Source organism: Pituophis catenifer, unplaced genomic scaffold (assembly GCF_029215685.1).
Source record: "Pituophis catenifer annectens isolate HBS135680 unplaced genomic scaffold, rPitCat1.0.hap2 SCAF_3, whole genome shotgun sequence".
Classification (NCBI taxonomy): domain Eukaryota; kingdom Metazoa; phylum Chordata; class Lepidosauria; order Squamata; family Colubridae; genus Pituophis; species Pituophis catenifer.
Genome location: NW_027256883.1, coordinates 54,866,284 through 54,885,599, shown reverse-complemented (window position 1 = coordinate 54,885,599; position 19,316 = coordinate 54,866,284). Strand labels below are relative to the sequence as shown.

The following is a 19,316-nucleotide window of genomic DNA, read 5'->3' as shown; positions in this document are numbered from 1 at the left end:
CAGGGAAAGTGGGCGGGGCGGCGGGGCGGGAAGCGGAAAAGATCCTAGAAGGGCTCCTGCGCTGGGCGGGTGGGGGGAGGGAAAACGCGCGTCCGAGGGTCGGGACGTCCGAAGAAGGCACGTGGGCCGCCTGAGTCGAGCGGCGCAGCCGGGAGGGAGTTTGTGGGCCCGGCGCGCCTGGCGGCTCTCCTGCTGCACCTGCGAGGGGAAGGGAGAGCTCTTCTGAAAGGTACCGAGCGGTCCGGGCAGAGCAGGCGAGGTTCGTCTGGTCTGCGCCCGGAGGAAGCCACCCGGGGAAGGGTCGGAGTTGGGGCCGGGGGCGCCTGTGTGCTTGCCAGGAAGCCCCTGTCGGGTAAGCTGCGGGGAGAGGGTCGCCTTAGCTCCGCGGACGCTGCTTGCCAGCCTTCTGTAGCATTACGTCAGCCTTTCCCGTCCGAAGCGCATCAAAGATGCTGAGACTCCAGTCCCCATAATCCCCAGCTAGGATGTTGGGACTTGCAAGCTCGCACTGCACCTGCTCCGAAAAGGCCGCCTTAAATGCCCCTGGGCGGTGACTGCAGCACCAGGTGGCATTTCAGTGCCTGAAGTTGGAGACTGGGTGGTTTTTTGTTGTTGTTTTTTTAATGACTGAGCTCCTTTACAGATAGTCCTCGACTTACAACAGCTCGTTTAGTGACCCTTTGAAGTTACAAGGGCACTGAACAAAAAGGGACGGAGGACCTTTTTTTTTTCACGCTTATGGCTGTTGCAGCATCCCCAAAGGGGTCACGTGACCACAATTCAGTTGCTTGGCAATTGACTCATATTTATGATGGTCCCACGGTCATGTGATCTCCTTTGGCGATTTCCCGACAAGCAAAGTCAATGGAGAAGATGGATTCACTTAACAAGTGTGTCACTAACGTAACAACTGCAGTGATTCACTTAGCAACTGCAGGAAGAGAGGCCATAAAATGGGGCAAAACTCACTTAACAAATGTCTCACCTAACGGAAAATTTGGCCTCAAGTGTGGTCGTAAGTTGAGGGCTACTTGTATTTATTTGGAGCGTGTGAGTGAGACAGAGCCAACAAGTTTTCTCCGGTGTAGGTTTGGAAATGCCTTCTTGAAAGGTTTGGCATAGCTTGGGTTAGTGTTTTTTTCTCTTTGTGGTAGCCCATGTTGTGTGAGAGCACTAAAAGGTTTTTATATATCCATTTGGAAGTACAGCATTTGTTGCACATAAATAGTAGGAATTATTGAGTGAGGTGAGAAATTCAACAAAACCTTTTGTTCAGGTTTGATGCCATAATCATTAGCTTATTGCAAAGTTTGATTGTTTTTTTGAATGGCAGTTTGTTTGTTTTAAAGTGGTTGCAATAACCACTATCTGTTAGGAGTATTTAGAAAAGAAAAGGTTATTTTTCAGGAAAATGCATGAAAGAGAAAAAGTAATTGAGGTGAAACAAAATCTCTGGTGATTTTCCCATTCTGGGCATCAACCCAGGCAAAACTTCAGAACACTTTTAGGCATGAAACACTGAGGTTTAGAAGAAGTCCCTTGGGCTGCAGAAATCTGGATAATTGTTAGCAGGCATCAAATAAATTAAATACAGCTGCTGCCTCCTAGTGGTTATTAAATTTTTACAGGTCAGAATTCGCCCTAGTCTTGAACTTAGAGCAACCATTTGCCATGACTATAAAAATATTCTAACTGAATGAAATGTGACGATAGATAAATTGACAGGCTACATGTTCTTGATCTCTCACTCTAGACACAATCCTTTTAAGCAATTGCTTCTTTCCAGTGCAGGAGGACATCCTGGCATTATATATTAAATTATCAATTGAGATGTTACTTTAAAAATTGTTTAAAATAAACCTTCTTTTCTAAGATATACATAAGAACCCAGTTTGGTGTAGTGGTAAAGGCACCAGGCTAAAAATTGGAGACTGTATTCCAGTCTTGCTTTAGGCATGAAGCTACCTGGATGACTCTGGTCCAGTCATGCTCTCTTACCCCTAGGAAGGAAGCAATAGACAATTACTTCTGAAATCTTGCCAAGAAAACTGCAGGTACTGTCCAAGTCAGTCAGAAGTCAAGAGTGATTCAATGGCATAAGAAAAAAACTATTCCTGAAACTAACATTGCAGCCATTCACAGAAATGTGACTTAGTATCCCCCCTCCCCACTGTATTTATCTGCAGAGTTTATCCCTCATTCCCTGGCTGTCTGCCAAAGCTAATTTCTATCTGATAACATGAGCAAAGATAATTATCTAAGACAGGGCTAGCCTGGAATACTAAACATGTCCCTACTTGGCTACCATCATTTGCTTCCTACAAATAAATAAAATGTGCAAGGTTGATAGAACACAGAACAAAACACACACTCCAGGAAAAGTTTTACACCTGAAGTACTAAAAAAACAGAGGCAAACAAATGAAACCAGAAAATCCAATGTCTTTTCAGCAAAATACACCATAGACAGCATTACAGTACATATTTCCGTATAGAAGGTCAATCTGTAAAGTCTTTAGACACTTTAACATTGTCACAAGTGAAGGTGTATAACTTAGATCATTCAGTTGTATCTTACAGCATCACAATCAAAATTCCAAAAGTGTGCTCCAAATTAAAGCATCAACACAGAATTTGGGGGGAGAGGAGTAATGAACTTAGATACAAATGCATACTCTACTTGCTTTTTAATCCTAATGGTTATTGAACTTTTGGAGGGCTTCTGAAGACGACATAGTTATTACACTGGTATCCTGAATCCAAATATCCAGAAGAACTAAGAACACACACAAAGTGCACAGACATCTGATCGTAGCAAGCCGAAAAGTGCAGTACAGAATCTTTTTGAATGTTTAGGTACACTTTGGAATCTCATTAAAGAGAAGAGAGAATGCAGTGTGTATAGTGCATAGTGCAAGAAGATAGATGATGACATGAAAGTCAGTTTTCAAGTTCCAAACAAAAGTAAGCCATCCATACAGATGTTGCTTTGTGGGCAAGAGATAAACTTTCCTTCTGCTGCTACTACAGGAGAAACATGTGTTCGATGCCCCAATTCCCTGTTCCCTGGATGCCCCAATTCTCATGTTCAATCAGGTTCATCTTAATTGGAATTAATTTCCCAAATAAGCAAGGGGAAGATGTGGGTGGAGGGGAGGGATGTGTTATTTTAAATTCAAAAAGAATCAATGTGTGGGAAAATTCCTCTTAGCCTTTCTGTTTTTATTAAAAATCACACCCAGCCCCTTACCCTCTACTGAATCAAAACTGAAACTACATTACATTGAGTCCTTAGGCTTTCCAAGGAGTAGACTTTATTTTAAGGACTGTGAAGATTTTCTTTACAATTTAAGTTTTGGATACCTTCAAGAATGCACTTTATCTTAGCTTATAATCATAATATCATTATCTTGTACTTGAGAAATAATGCTGTGTAATGCCAAGTAATTGACATCAAGTCTGTCTTAGTCTATAATGTAAGCCAAAGTAGCTAATTTATTATAGTGAGGATATTATTGTCTGAGTTTTGAAAATATCTAATCTTTTTTGTAGGTTTTGCTCTTACTGGAAGCTGAAGGTCCTTTTGGTTGAAGGAATATTTAGATATATTCGTTGTGAGGTTTTATGACATACCTGAAGACAATGACTTGATCATGACTCTCTTCCAATGGTATAATACATCTGTAATGTTTTGTCCTAGTGGCAAATTAGTTCCAAGAGTGCTGTAAACTGGTGAGGAATTTTTTCTCCTTACTATAGCTGTCTTTGTACAACTATTGTCAAATTAGATTACTTATTTGATATTCTATATTAATGACTTGTTTGGACATAAAGGCACCATAGCATATATTCTCTTTCAAGTGAATATGTGTGTGCTTTCTATAATAGTAATCTTCTCACAGTTAAATATCACTTGCAGAGCACAAGATTTTCAAATATTCAAATTATGGTACCATATTTTCCGGCGTATAAGACAACTGGGTGTATAAGACGACCCCCGACTTTTCCTGTTAAAATATAGGGTTTGGGCTATACTCACCATATAAAACTACCCCTTTTCCAATGCACACCAAATAAAAATTAAAAAACATCAGATTTGATTTCAAAATGGTAATTTTAATTCAAATGTTTATGACATGCAGGTACTTAGCAGGAAAACTGTCACTTATAAACATAAGGCTGCTTGTCATCAAACATGTAAACATAAAACAGTGCAATTGGATTAAACTTTTCCTAATTCACTCTAAAACTGAAAGGAAGGATAAGATAATAAACCCATGGGAGCTGCCATGCTGTTTGTTTTCTAAACTGTCAACCAAACTGTAACTGATGATGATAGGAGGAAGATAATAAACAATAGAGAGAGAGCAAGTGCTGGGGAAGTCCCTGGCACTTTACACACACACAACACAACACAACTGGCTTACCCACAATGTAAAAGCAGCTGTGCTAGACCCAAAATGGCCCCTGCAACAAGCAGGAACCTCACACAGCCACAAAAAGCCCCAAAAAACAACTTTCACACTTTACACACACAAAACACAACACAACTGGCTCACCCACAATGTAAAAGCAGCTATGCTAGACCCAAAATGGCCCCTGCAACAAGCAGGAGCCTCACACAGCCACAAAAAGTCCAAAAAAACAACTTTCACACTTTACACACACAAAATTCCACATACAGCTTTGTGAAATTTTGTGTGTTTGTGTAGTTAGAGTGAAACACTACAGAAACACACTAAATCTCAGAAAGCTGCACAAAAAAAATATTTTATTTTATTTTTATTTTTATATAAAAGCAGCTACATTTAAAGCTTCCTAAACTCTAAATGGCTAGGTCTAAAAAAAGAACAACTAAAAAAAACCCCAATTAACTATTTTTTTAAAGCTCCCAAAGGGGGAAAAAACTTACCCAATAGAACAGGGGTCTCTAACCTTGGCAACTTTAAGACTTGTAGACTTCAACTGCCAGAATTCCTCAGCCAGCTTTGCTTTGCTGGCTGAGGAATTCTGGGAGTTGAAGTCCACAACTCCCTGCCTGCTTGATTGCAGGCAGGGAGATTCAGTTGCTTGCTGGCTTGCAGGCAAGCGAAGCTAGGCAAGCGTTGCGACTAGCAGCTAAGGTAAGCAAGCTGGAGGGGGAGGGATTTTTGCCAATTAGCAGGCAACTCAGCTGGAATGGTCAGAGCTTGGCTCGACAGAGCCATTTAAGGCTCATTAGAGCCTTTCGGGCTGGTCTGCCTGGTTACAGGAGAACGACACCCAGCGTATAAGACGACCCCCGACTTTTGAGAAGATTTTCATGTGTTAAAAAGTCGTGTTATACGCCGGAAAATACGGTATTTTTGCTCCAAAGTTATTCTTAATTATGGGTGATGCTGCTGATTAACAAACTCTATTTAGGTTCTGTGGTTCTATTGGCTGTCCTTTTTAAAGAGACAATTATTATGGGCATCTAATTGAAGACAGGATTTTTTTGTGTGTTTTATGTATGGGCAGCAAGATTAGCATTCAGTGGCAATGAGCCTTAAATAACATCACATACTTGAATTCAGTAAGGAGCTTTAAGTATTACCATAAGTTTAAAAGTGAGTGATTTGACCAGCTGGAATCAAGCATAGCTAATAAAAATGGATTGAAATAGTGCAATATTTCTGAAGTTCAGATGACTTTTTTGTATGCCATTACATTAATGATATGACTGTGCTGTTAATTTATTACAGAAAAATCATTTGACTTTTATCTGGTATAAGCATTGTAATTTGTCTTTGTAATATCTATAATCCTTATAATAAGTCCTATACTGTACTGATAGCATTGTGAATGCTATCGGCCGGTACAGTAACTTTTATGGTTTAATTAATAGTCAAAGAAAAGCATCACTTTAATATATTGGGACTTTGAAGTTTTTATTTAACAGTAGGAAATTATCCAAGGAAGTGATTGCATTATTTAAGTAGTAAGATTTTAGTTTTAATTTTCTGTATGTTTTGAACTTGACTTTCCAGTCATAATATGTTTACTTCTCAAGTTCTGTTATTCTGTTACTGCTCAAGTCTATAAAGCAAATTAAATCCAATTTTAGAAGTAACTTTGATATGAATTCAAGTTCAAATTGGGAGTTCAAATTTTGCTTTGGTATATTTGATAAATTATTGTTGCTGGCATTATTCTTCACATAATCTGCATTGGAATAAAATTATATCAAAACTACCCCTCTTTCTTATGTTTTATAAATTAGAAAGCATTTTAGGTGAAGAAGAATCATTATGGATCAGTTGATAAAACACATTGCATATATAAACTGCCACGCATATTTCTTATGTATTACATCACAACATTTGGTTACACTTAAGAAAATGTAATCATTTTAATTTGAAAGTTATTTAATTAAGTAAAACTTATCAGAGTTTAGTATATTTCATTATGTATGGAGTTAACTCTCAGAAAAAGTTATGTAATTGTTATTTAGGAAAGAGAAAACAAAACCACAGTTATATTGTAATTTGACCACTGGAAAATCTTTGCATGGGAAAAGTTTCTTATATCAATCATTCACAACACTTGTTGTAGTGCTAATATGATACATTAGAGGGCAGGCTATAACTTCAGATTGCTATGTCTAATGCATTGTACCAATGTACAACTAATATTAATGTGCAACTAATAATAATGTGCAACATAAGCATTTGCCAATAGAATGTAATTAATATTTTTGGTATTTTATAAATATCTGGGCTTCTTTGATCCCTTGTAAAATGCAGGGAACATATAGCGGAAAGAACTGAAAGATTTTGATATACAAAAGTGTTTCAATAAATGTGCTGGGTTTAATTCTCACTACAACGCTTTGATGGATTCTGATGCTATTTTACTATGATTTTGTATTATGGGCTATATGAAATATGAAGAAAGAGTACATTATAATAATCCTATGCAGGCCTGGGGGAACCCAGAGCGGGATGGAGCCCATTAAATGGCTCATGTGATCTGCTGTCACCGGAGCTGGGAGGTCTATAGTACTATATTAATTTATTTGATTCTTTTTGTTAGTTTTTATTGTTTTAAATGTGGCTTTATATTCTGTAAGCCGCCTTGAGTTGCCATGGGCGAATAGGCAGCAATATAAATTCAATAAATAAATGATTTGTACATAAATTATAGCTGGTGAACAACCCAGAGCAGGGAGACTGAATTCTTGGAGAAAGGAACTGTTCACCTTCTGAATTACTGTATGTGAATTTTGTATAAATCAGGTTTGCAAATTACATACCTTAAGATTTGACTATACTAACTTAAAATTTGATTAAGGGAGTGACTCAATTTTTCTTGCTTTTACAATGTAATTATGATAGACGGGATAATTCTTCGCTTAATTTAACAATTCAATTCTTAATATTTCTTAGGAGCTGTACACAGAACTATCAGCACAATGCTGCCACAATCGACCAAAATGCAGAAACCGTTTCAGCTGGCAATTAAGACCTGTTTGCTATCCTATCGCTCCTGTATCTTTCCATGCATCAACGGGAAAACATCCTTACATCCAATAAGGCAGAAAAAGATGTTCTGGGTGCTGAGCTGCCAAAGTCAATATCTGCATATGTCCACTCCTTTTTGGGTTTCCAAAGAAGGGGGCTTGGTGGACAAGACATCTTCCCAACCTGAAGACCCTCAAAATAAAGAACCGAAGAGAGAAAACCTTACCACATCGGCTGGTAATTTTGCCAGTGGAACACCTATACAGCCCAATTCTGTAGAACTTGACCCTTTACAAGATAAATCCATTAGCCTTGTGCAAAGATTCAAGAAAACTTTTAAACAGTATGGCAAAGTTCTGATTCCCGTGCACCTTTTGACCTCCAGCATATGGTTTGGAACTTTTTACTATGCAGCTTTAAAGTAAGTACAGAACTATTATATATGCAGAACACCAATGATAATTTCTCTGTTGTAATTCACGTTGTGTTCTTTTTAAAAAAAAAAAAACTGTACATAAATTTGGGGAGGATGGACCTGAAAAACGGGAAGAGCCAGCGCTACCTTGTATTTCATTTCAAAACAACAGTGTGTATTATCTTAATTGGCCAAGCATTCAGTGAAGGATGGAGCAAACAACTTTAGCGCAGGAAAGACTGAGAATTTAACAAGCACTATTTTGCTTATTGAAAGCCTTAGAAGAGTCCCCAGGAAGAGTAGAATAAAAGAGCCTGGAGCTTATCATATTTGAAATTAGAAAAAAAATCTTAGAACATTATCAAGATCATACTTGAACAATTGATATGAAAATACTTGATTTTGTATGAGAAAAGGAATGCATTTAGATGTACAAGAGAAGTAATGAAACACTTAAAGGAATTGTAACTTTTCTGAGTAGGAAGCCCAAATACACATAAAGTGCCTATGCATACTCTAAAATAAAATTGATTTTACTAGATTAACTAAAGTTGTAAGTTTATACTAATAATAGCCCTTTGAACTCACTGGGAATTTTAATACAATTCTGTAAAATTGCATTGTGATTTTTTTACCTAAATCTACCAAATTTGATGTTCTTTCTGTTGGAGGTCTCCTTCCTTCACTCTTGTTCTGTGCCACTTTATTGATTAGTGGAAAGTAGAATTTGTGGGTGGTGAAGAAAATCTGTGTTAGAGGCCATACTTCATTTATTTCCATGCAACTTCTGTTAGGTTATAGAAAGCTTCAAATTTAGTTCCTGGCCTACCAGATAAGAAAAAACAGCAATTTTTAAATCATGGTTACTTTTCAAAATAAAATTACAAAGTCAACATTTAAGTAGTTATTTGCTTTGTGCAATAAAACATAATGTTTTTAAAACTGATAAGATGTTTGCATTGCGGATAGGTTTTGACCTAGAACCATTTGTTTAGTGACAGTTGAAAGCAATAGTTCTGAAAAAAAGTGATGTATAATACCCGTTGCAGCATTCCTATGGTCAAATGATCAAAATTCGGATACTTGGCAACTGGCATGTATTTATGGCGGTTGGAGTGTCCTGGGATCATGTGATCACCTCTTACAACTTTCTGACAAACAAAGTCAATGGGGAAGCAAGATTCACTTAACTGTGTTATTAACAACTGCAGTGATTCACTGAACAACTGTGGCAAGAGAGTTTGTAAAATGGGACAAAACTAAGTGAACGCTTAGCAACAGAAATGTTGGGCTCAATTATAAGCATAAATCGAAACTACCTGTAAAAGTAAGACAATTAATAAGATGTCATCTTATGAAAAAAATATGTGGAGTCTATATATAAAATAGGAAGTTATACTTGTGTTTATAGCAGTTCTGATGTTTTATTTTCTGTTTTATTCCTAGCTTTATTTCAAAAGGTGAACAGTTTCTTGTATTGTGTAACATGTAAAAATGCTAATGATGAAGCTAGAATAAGTAGTACAGGTTGAATTAGTACTTAAGAAAATATCTGCTAGGGCTGTGAACTTAATATATAATATAGGATCTCTGCTCAGTAATTCTGTTGCATGCTTGCATGCATGCTCTAAACCTTACTAGTGAATATTTAAAATATCTCTGGCTTAAGTTACAAAATTGGAATCCCTGCCATATATACAAAAGTGTGACAAAGTTCAGTGGGATTAATCCCATATACATATGAATAGACTAGCACTTTAAATGAGTTTTAAAGGCTCTGTGCTGTATGAATTCAGTAGTTCTGCAAGAAGGATCCTAAATATATTTGAATGTCTATGTAGATTTAAAATAAGATATCTCGTTGAAAACTAAAAACAACCATCCCAAACATTAATATTCTAGCGTCCCAATTTAGATCCTTAGATTTATTTAAAACTATCAAACTACATGATCAAGAAGTAAATGCAATTAATGTCTGTAATATCTAACAAAACCAGGTACTTATTTTTTCTTAAAACCTGAAGATAAATATATATCTAGAAACAAAATTTTAAACAGCTTGGATGTTTATTACCCTGAGAAGGGATAAATTTAGAATGACATTTAGACCCATTGCTTTTAGAAAGGGCACTTAATGCCATCTGGTTAGAATACCTAAAACAGTTATAATACCTTCTGATGTCAGAGACACTTGTCCTTCTGCTCACTAATTATCATTGTTCTACCTCTTCTATGAGAGGCCACAAATTGTAACCTATTTAAAGTGAATAAATCTTCACTTCGGCATTGCCAGTAATTGACTCATTAGCTGTTTATTTACTGTTATCTAGGGGTAAATGACTACCCCTTTCCAAACAGATCAACAGTTAAGTTTCTATCCTAACAAATTTTGTTTCAAGATCTTGAAAACTTTCTGCCAATCAAAAGTGGTGTAGGGTTTCCTGCCTAAGCAGGGGGTTGGACCCCCAAAGTCCCTTCCAACTTTGTTATTCTATCATTCTATCTATCAAGTGACAGAATTCAAAGAGGTGAACTGTAAAGAAAAGCATGATTACATTATAAAAAGGTAAAGGTTTCCCCTGTCCAGTTGTGTGCAGGGGGTTGCTGTTTCCTATCCAAGGAAGCCAGCATTGTCCGAAGATACTATTGTGGTCTTGTGGCCAGCATATCTATACTGGAAGGAATCCTGTTACCTTCCCACCAAAGTGATATATATTTATCTACTTACATTTGCATGCTTTCAGACTGCTAGATTGGCAGGAGCTAGGGCAAGAACAGGAGCTCACCCCATCACCCAGTACTTGGGTTTCGAACTGCCCACTTTCCAGTCGACAGTCCAGTGCCTTTTAACCAAGCCTTAAAAATACAGTAATTGAATTTCTTCTCAGACAAACATGTAGGGTTGTGACACGTCACTTTTTCATATTGTGAGTCCAATAAAGTTTCCAACAATAATTCTCCAAGGCACGGCTTAAGGTATTGTTTGAAATCAGCTAACGTTCATTGGTACAAATGGACCAAGGTTAACATTTGATACTCAGTTTTAATTTTATGGAGACTACATGTTCAGAATAATGTTTAATTCATGTTTTCAGAAGAACTTGACTATATTTTTCTCTTAAGACTTATTGTGTAGCTTGTTTAGATAAGAAGTTGACATATGCCAGATCAGTATTAGCTTTTATGGTTGAGGCAAACATTCCAAAATTATTTTAATGCGAATCATATAGTCTGCCCTGGAGACTAATACTTTCATTCATCTTGGCCTTGAGTTACCACAATAAATACAATAGTGAAATAACTCTAAGAGTCAGTTATGTCTGAATAGCCTAAAAAGATGATTCTTAACATTTTAATGCATAGCACTACATCATCAGTTTTGAAGACCACTATATTAGTCAAAGAACATCAACCTGGCCCCTGCAGGTACTATGTTATGCTTGATCCCTTCCATTTGATGCTCTTAGGATTCATAATTTATGTAAAAATAAGCAGAGCCATACAAAATCATTACATCTTCTAAGTTGCTGGTTTTCCCACCTGAAATATCAAATTGACAATCTGGTGGTATTTTTGCTATTTAGATATGTTTATAATTCTATATACATGCACACTTCATTTGGAAGCTGTATCATGTAAAGCACCCTCCCAGATCCCTAGGACATGGAACACAGGTTGTAAATCATAGTTTTAGAATATTGAAATTAAATTTCAAAACTGGAAATCTTCTGTACGTGATATACTTCATGTTTTTCTTCTTATAACCTATTGACCATTCATTCATTACTCTGTATCAGTTGAGAAAAAAAAAACTTGTTATCAAATGTAAAAATCCTTCTTTATTATAACTCTACAAAAAAGTTTACTGAAATAGGAATGATGTAATTTATTTTAATATGTCTTCATTTTACAGGGGAGTAAATGTCGTTCCATTTCTTGAATTCATAGGGTTGCCTGAAAGCATTGTAAACATCCTAAAGCATTCTCAAAGTGGAAATGCATTAACTGCCTATGCGTTGTATAAGGTAAGTAGATCCATGAGTTTATTACGCTTCTCACAGGAATATTTTACAGTTACAATAGAAGAGAATATCTATAGCTCAGAGTTGAACTGTGAAGTCCTTGGTGCTCTCTGAGCTTCATTGTTTGCTCACCATTGTTTCCTTATCTGACTAGCAAATGTGGGATTTGTGTCTAACTAGCAGTTAGAAGACACAATGAAAGCTCCTTAATCTCACAACACATGGACAGACTCAACCATCATTTCAACTGGAAAACTGTGAGCATCCTAGAGAAAACTAAATTCTAAAACACTAGGAAATTCCTGGAAGTTTGGCATTAAACACATCAGCTATCAATAGTCATATAGATAAACCACATTTACAAACCATTCAAAAGAAATAGTTAAAAGCTAAGAAGGAAACAAAAAGATCAGAACACATCCACTCCAGCAACAATACCCTGATAAACAGGGATTAGCACCAGGAGCAGAAAACAGTACCCTAATCAAGGAATTGCCAAGGAGAAAACTATCACCACCCACTAATATTAGCAGGGCAAATAGAGCAAAGTACCAAGAATCACTTTAGATAATAAGACCTCCTTAATTTGGGGCATTCTGATGTGTGGCAGACTGCTAGAATTTGTGGACAGAGGTGGGTTAAGGAAAACTGAATCCATCAACCCCAGACTATCCCTACAAAATTACGAGTGAGCCTCTGGGATTTTGCATTCAAAGTAGGCAATTGTGTGTCTGTGTGTGTAATTACTGAGGAATAGATTCTGTCATGAAGGCTCTGAATAGATACAATAATGTTATAATGAATAAAATAAATTCTCTACGTAGTGATGAAAGAAAATATGCTAAAATTTATTTACATAATTTGATGTTTATGACAGAAAATGTTTAGTTCAATGCAAACTCATTTTAAAAGTTTGTAAGAAAGTAAAAAAAAAACAGTGCTGGAGGAATAAAAAAGGAAAAAGGTTAATAATGAAGAGGACACCTGTTTAGAAACTAAGAAGACACTGGGTTGTATTCAATGGCATCATTCTGCTCATCAGATTGCCTTCTTCCTCCCTGCATGCGATCCTCTAGAGGAGATTTGGGGTGCAACTGGCAAGGCAGGGAGAGGAGAATCTTAGAAAATCACGTTGTCCAAGTGCACTTCTACAGCAGACTCACTGAGTGGATGTCATGGTTCTGAGTAATGAATCCAATCGAATCAGGACTCTGAGGCTTCAGTCAGAGACCTTTTATTGAGAACATCATATTGGCTGGTAGAAAGTTGAACCTAGCTCTCAGTAATTCCCGTACTTTAGGGTGGTTAAAAGAATAAAAACTTCCCACCCCCTCAGGTGTCTTAGGGTACGTTAACCAATTAGTCCGTCAGCAGCTTCCCCCTCGGTTTCAGCAGATGATCTCAGCAGATGTTCGTTGCCGTGACCTTGGCTCTCACACGGATTCTGGTAGATGTTTTGTCTAGCAGGTTAAGGCACCACATTCTAATACCTTCTGACTCCCCCCCCCCCAAGAGTGGCAACTGAGAAACTAAACGAAAGTAAGCATGGCTGAAGTCGTTTCAAGGGTTGACAGTGGCTCTTTGATAGTGTATCATTATCTAAAAAATATTTATGGTCATGAGGAAATGTTCCATTTAAATTTTCTGTATTTCACAACTTTTATACTATACCGTCTTGTTTAGTAAAATGTGATCTTTTGCAATATCTAGTTGGTCATAAACTTAATTTTTTCAGACATTCAAAGGCCTTAACAAGTGATGTAAGATTAGATTTGCTGCTCCAGGAACATCATTTGCAGTTCCCTATATTAGCCTTTGGCACAACAAAAGCTTGCTTTCCCATCAGTGTCTCCATTACTACTCTGGCACCCTTATTAGTGCCACACGGTGGAATAATAATGGAATGTTAATAATTTTGCTTTGCAATGCATCCTGACCTTTCTTTGTAAATAAAAAAGGGCGAAAAATAATTGCAAAGCAATACTGTTTAATTTGCTTATGTGCCTGTGAGCGTATGACTCTCATCATCAATGCCATTTGACAACATTAAAAGTGTTGGCTCTGTGGAATTATTCATAATTTTAAAATTATCTCTTAAAAATAATACAAAAATGCATTTTTTCAGAGTGACGTTCTACAATTCTACTTATAATATATTCCTTCACCTTTCTTTAATCTAATAATATTTTTTATTAGATATATATGTATCAATCGGTAATATATCCCCTATATTTTTTGTATATTTCTAATTTTTAACCAATTATGTAAAATATTGTTAATCTTTACACACTCTAAATTTTAGGTTTAAATATATTTTCTGGCAATAGTTAGTTTAAAATGGATTTTCTGATTTTCAGCCTTAAAGAACAACTTTGGAAAATAGTATTTTTCTTACAAAAACCATAATTTTATTTTTTTAATTTCTGCATCTCAGTACTTTAGTACTTTAAAGACAGAAGTTTTTATTGCATGACAAATAATTACTTTCTTGGCTCAATAGCATTTAGGATATTTTAAATGTTCACACACATAATTCTTTTTTATTTTTCTCGGATCTCTTTTTCTCTGCTTAATGCCACGTATTTTGAACTGAATCTCTTCCATCCATCCATGCTGAAGTATTTCCTAAATACTTGCCAATAAGAAACTATTAAATAAAGTAGGAGGGTATTTTTTAAAACTATTTTTAAGTTTAATTTTTAAAGTAGTGAGAATGTTTAAATGAATACAAAACACCAAACCATAAACCAAGGAATTTGTTTATGTCTTCTCATTTAATATGTCATGATATGTCATTACATAAAACTAAAAAAGAGGAAATAATGATTTGGGTAGGAAGAAAAATGAAGACGCACACAAAGTACAAAATTGAAAAGGACAATCAAAACTGCATAAAAGTCCTATTTAATTCATACAGAGATAATATTTTCTTCCTTTAAATATTTTGAAAGTTTTCATCTGTTCTCTAGGAATTATTCTTCATTGTACCCCCATAGAAAATGTAATTTCTGTAACTATATTTTATTTTTAATTTTATTCAAATGAAACTGCACAACTCAACTATCAAAGCTTTAAGAGCTATAAAATAATTCAGATAAACCATGAGACTAAATTCAGCTTTCTCTTCCATTTTCAACAGTTCTCTAAAGTACTTTGCAGATGATGCATTCTGCATTTCAGAGTAGATTTTGGGAGGCACAGATGTTGCTGATGGGAGCAGCTTGTTCTTATAGTGTCTGAATGACTTATTAAAATACATAGATCTGCCTCTATCTCTTTAGGAAATGCTTTGAATAGCTTGGAGAACTTCCTTGCTAGGGTTATATTAGTACTTTAACTATCACAGTCAGTGTCTAAAGAGTTGTAGCTAAAGGCAAGCCTGTGAATGCTATTGGACAATTGAATTTAAAGTCACTTGATACCTTAATGTTTTTATATGTTTTTAACACACTTTTCTTTTATTGGCAAGATTGCAACTCCAGCCAGATACACAGTGACATTAGGAGGAACGTCCATCACTGTGAAGTATCTTCGCAAGCATGAATATATGTCCACACCACCTCCAGTGAAGGAATATATTCAAGACCGAATGGAAGAAACAAAAGAACGAATCTCGGGAAAAATGGAGGAAACAAGAGACATGATTAGTGGCAAAATGGAAGAAACAAAAGAAAAATTAACTGAGAAAATGGAAGAAACAAAAGAGAGGATAACTGAAAAGATACAAGAAACCAAAGATAAAGTTTCATTTATAAAGAAGAAAGAATAGGAAAGTTAGAGTGAAAGGTGATATTTTTAATCCTTTAGAATGTCTGAAATGTATGTTCTTGCTACTATTCATGTCTATTTTGTTACAGGCTGACTAGACATTTGAAAGCTAAAAAGATAATGCTTAAGACTTGCACTGGCCTTAATAAAAATTATCCAACATTTTCCAATGTACGATGTAGTAAATGCAACAGTTTTCTCCACAACTCAGTTCCTAGAGAATATTCTGTGGTCATCCCATCAGTGACTTGAATGAATCTCTGCACGTTTGATGAAGCTGATATTCTTACCTGGCATCACTCACCTTGTTGTAAAACAAAGTATTAAAATGGCTTAGTCATGTAAACAATGTCCTGAATATTAGAAATTGTGTCATTATTTGTATATTAATTAATCTTACTATTTCTAGAAAAATCAGGTAATTAGAAAGCTATGTTATGTTCCATATTCCTTTTATAAAAACTTGACTTAAAATGATGCGTGAGGCTCAATGAAATGGTACTAAATGCAATTGCATATTTATATTGCAAAATGGATTTTGATTCTTCTTTAGGCTAAAATAAGTCGTACATTTCATATTACTGATAAAGCTATAAAAAGAAAGGAGATAGATCTATCTTTGTTCACGGAATAAATGTTTACATCTTTTTAGCCAGGTGAAAAAAAAGAAAAGAAACACTGCAACCATTTTTGTAGAAAATAATCCAATATTGTTATTAGAGGCTAAACACAACATCATTGTACTATTGAATACTATAGATTCATCTCAGGTGGGGTTTTGGATTTTTTGGGGAAGACGGCTGAGATCAAGAGGCTATAATTTCCATGTATTATTTTGGTGATCACAGCTTTGAACATTGGCATTTCAGGTATTTCTCCTGTAATGAGAAAAAGTCATGGGCAGGTAACAGAATAAGGAGGGATCTCCAAAACTTGGCAACTTTAAGACTCGTGGACTTCAACTCTCAGAATTCTCCTGCTGCCTGGGGAACTCTTGAAGTTTAAATCCACAAGTCTTAAAATTGCAAAGTTTAGAGACCCCTGGTATAAGGGATGAAAAGATCAGGGTAAGAAGAACTTTAGAAATGACTGTCACATCCATGTTAAGATCCATGGTTTATATCACTACCTCTGTTGTGATTTGAAGGAATGCTTTCAAAGTGCTTTACATTAATGTAAGTCAAACACTTTGTTGGTTTATAATTCAACTACTTGGGGACTGTATATTTTTTTAAAAAATATATAATTTGTTTCTTTCAGTTCTGTTAAATTAAAACAAAATATCTGATACTAGTTAGTCTTAGAAGCTATTTATCCAGGAAGCAATAAAAAAGGGGGTTATTGAGGTGATAGAGACTCAGGAGATGACTAGGAGCCAGCTACCAAAATCAGCCTTGCCTAGCTATAAAGCAGGAGTGGTTTAGAAGATGTATTTTTTTAATTGGTAAAGTTTGACAATATCATAAAAGCACTACACTACTAAATAATACTTGTGTAAAAGTAAAATGATGGCTTTGAGAATTGGTTATGAGGTTATATACTCTTATGACAGCATTGCTGAGCACTCTTGTGTCCCATGAAGTCAATTTTGTCTGAAACCATGAAATAAAACCTTGCTATATTTACGCAATAGTTATTCTAATAGGAGAAATACTACAGTTGTTTTCAAGCACAGTTTTACTCCTGTAAAATACTTGTTTCGGATACTTAATATGCAGGTAAGTTTTTAAAATGTACAGTATGCTTTCTTGTAAATTTAATGAATGTTGTACTCAGCAAATCTTCTTATTGCCAGTTCCAATCCTAGCATTGCGAGAACATATTCACAAAAGCTTATCTTTTCTGATCTATCAAAGAGATGCTTAATAAAAGTCAGACATTATCTTAGCCAATATACATCCATGATTTGCCTCTATAAGCAGTGGCATGTAAAATAGATTGCTACTCATTTATTAAAGGTAACTTAACATCTTTGTGATTTGCAAGTTTCAGCTATTTCTCTCTTAGTAGATTCAGAGCATCTACTACATTCTAAACCTGCAGAGAGAGGAATGCTAACTTGAAGCTTAGAATTAAATCATTTGGCAACTAGCAAACACAATCAAAAGAAAAGAGCACAAAAACAGATAGAAAATATATATCCCTTCTCTACAAGATCATTTTGGAAAAGCTGATTTGGACTTAAACATATTCCATTTTTGTAGAAGCAGCATGTTGGAAATTTTTTCATCCATAATTCCATGGATATTAAATTCCTAAAATTAACTGACATAATCAAATTACATAATAGGAAATAGTATGGGAGCTCTCCTGGGAAAAAGTGAACAAAATGTTTCTTGTATTTTCTGTACTTTTAAGTATTTTTTAACAAACATTCTTATTTAATGTCAGTGTATTCAGAATGAAAATATGTCTCTTTCAATATTTCAACTTGATTTTGGTAAAAACATCAGGAATTTAAAATAGTAGTTCCATATCGATATAAATGGAAACAATATTGGCCCATTGCTATGGAATGGGCAAAGCAGTATTTAATAATATTCATCAAACCACTGCTTAGTTCTTTCATAAATTTGTTTTCATTATATTCACTGCAGAGGAATTGTTCTTAAAATAATAGTGCAGATGACATTAATTGAATTAAAGTACTCCTGCTATATATCACAATGTCTGTTCTTTTTGAATAATTGGCTTAGGGATTAGTTCTGACACCATTTTATCTTTCCCCAAACAAGTTGCTACAAATCACGTCCGTACACTTTACACACGTATTTATATTTCCCAAACTTGAAAGCAGCGTTAAAATGATCACACTGGCAATTTGCTTAGTCATATTGGACTTCAACAATGCTGGGCTTGCGTCAGGATTGTTCTTTTGCCGAAGGAACTAGCTTTATCAACAAAAAGCTGAGTAACTGTCTTGAACAGCTGGCTGAGGAATTCTGGGAGTTGAAGTTTTAAAGTTGGCAAGTTTGGAGGCCCCTGGTCTTGACCCACCAAATCTGCTCGATGCAACTGGGAAAGACTCCTGGAGCAGGTGGAGGAGGGGGATGCTGAAGAATTTCTGACAGGAGTTCCAAGGGTAAATGAGAAGCTTGAATTCCATCACATTTGAGCAGGGCAGGGCATGTTTCTCCTTTTTAAAATATCATAAATTATTATTCAAATTGACATACAATGTCACATATAGTGAGTGTGCAGCCTGTATAGTTTAAATTAGCTAGATTTTTCTACTTGTCAAATCATCCTGACTGTATTTTAAGCAGAATGTTAACTACAATAGAGTTTATCTTTGTGGGTAATCAGGCAGAAAACACAACTAGGTGAACTAATTCTATCTTCTTATAAGGCTGCATTAACAGAATCTTGCACATTTGAAAGTATAACTTTCCACGACCGTTTTAACTACTTGAACAATTAAATGAGAGAAGGGCTTGCTAAATTTCTTCCTCTAATTCTTAATCCATTGAGGGCTCCTGCCTCACTTGTCTGATTGTCTCCTTGGCAGCATCTCTTCCCCTCTTTCCCCAAGGAGGTCATTCATATATTCCATTACAAAGACTTAAGCTGACACTAAGTGTTGAGCTTTATTCAAATGAGAATTATCAAAGCTCTTCATATCCAAAAAGAA

The 19,316-nt window shown here is 35.7% G+C and overlaps 1 protein-coding gene across 3 annotated transcripts; it reads left to right on the top strand.

The window, feature by feature from the left end:
- The first annotated feature begins 92 nt into the window (after positions 1 to 92).
- FAM210A (family with sequence similarity 210 member A) lies at positions 93 to 18,346 on the top strand. 3 transcript variants are annotated; one of them, XM_070940644.1, is made up of 5 exons: positions 93 to 229; positions 3,552 to 3,731; positions 7,406 to 7,901; positions 11,809 to 11,920; positions 15,387 to 18,346. In XM_070940644.1, exons 3-5 carry the CDS (start codon positions 7,432 to 7,434, stop codon positions 15,684 to 15,686), a joined length of 882 nt encoding a protein of 293 aa, XP_070796745.1. In that variant the 5' UTR covers positions 93 to 229; positions 3,552 to 3,731; positions 7,406 to 7,431; the 3' UTR covers positions 15,687 to 18,346. The 3 variants fall into 3 exon arrangements, with proteins under 3 accessions (XP_070796745.1, XP_070796747.1, XP_070796746.1); XM_070940645.1 differs by lacking the exon at positions 93 to 229 and adding an exon at positions 272 to 352; XM_070940646.1 differs by lacking the exon at positions 3,552 to 3,731.
- Positions 18,347 to 19,316: the final 970 nt, after the last annotated feature.

Coding starts and splice junctions, on each gene's coding strand:
- FAM210A (XM_070940646.1), top strand. CDS start 7,432: ATGCTGCCACAATCGACCAAAATGCAGAAACCGTTTCAGCTGGCAATT. Junction 7,902..11,808: donor TTTTACTATGCAGCTTTAAA/GTAAGTACAGAA, acceptor TTCATTTTACAG/GGGAGTAAATGTCGTTCCAT. Junction 11,921..15,386: donor CTGCCTATGCGTTGTATAAG/GTAAGTAGATCC, acceptor TTTATTGGCAAG/ATTGCAACTCCAGCCAGATA.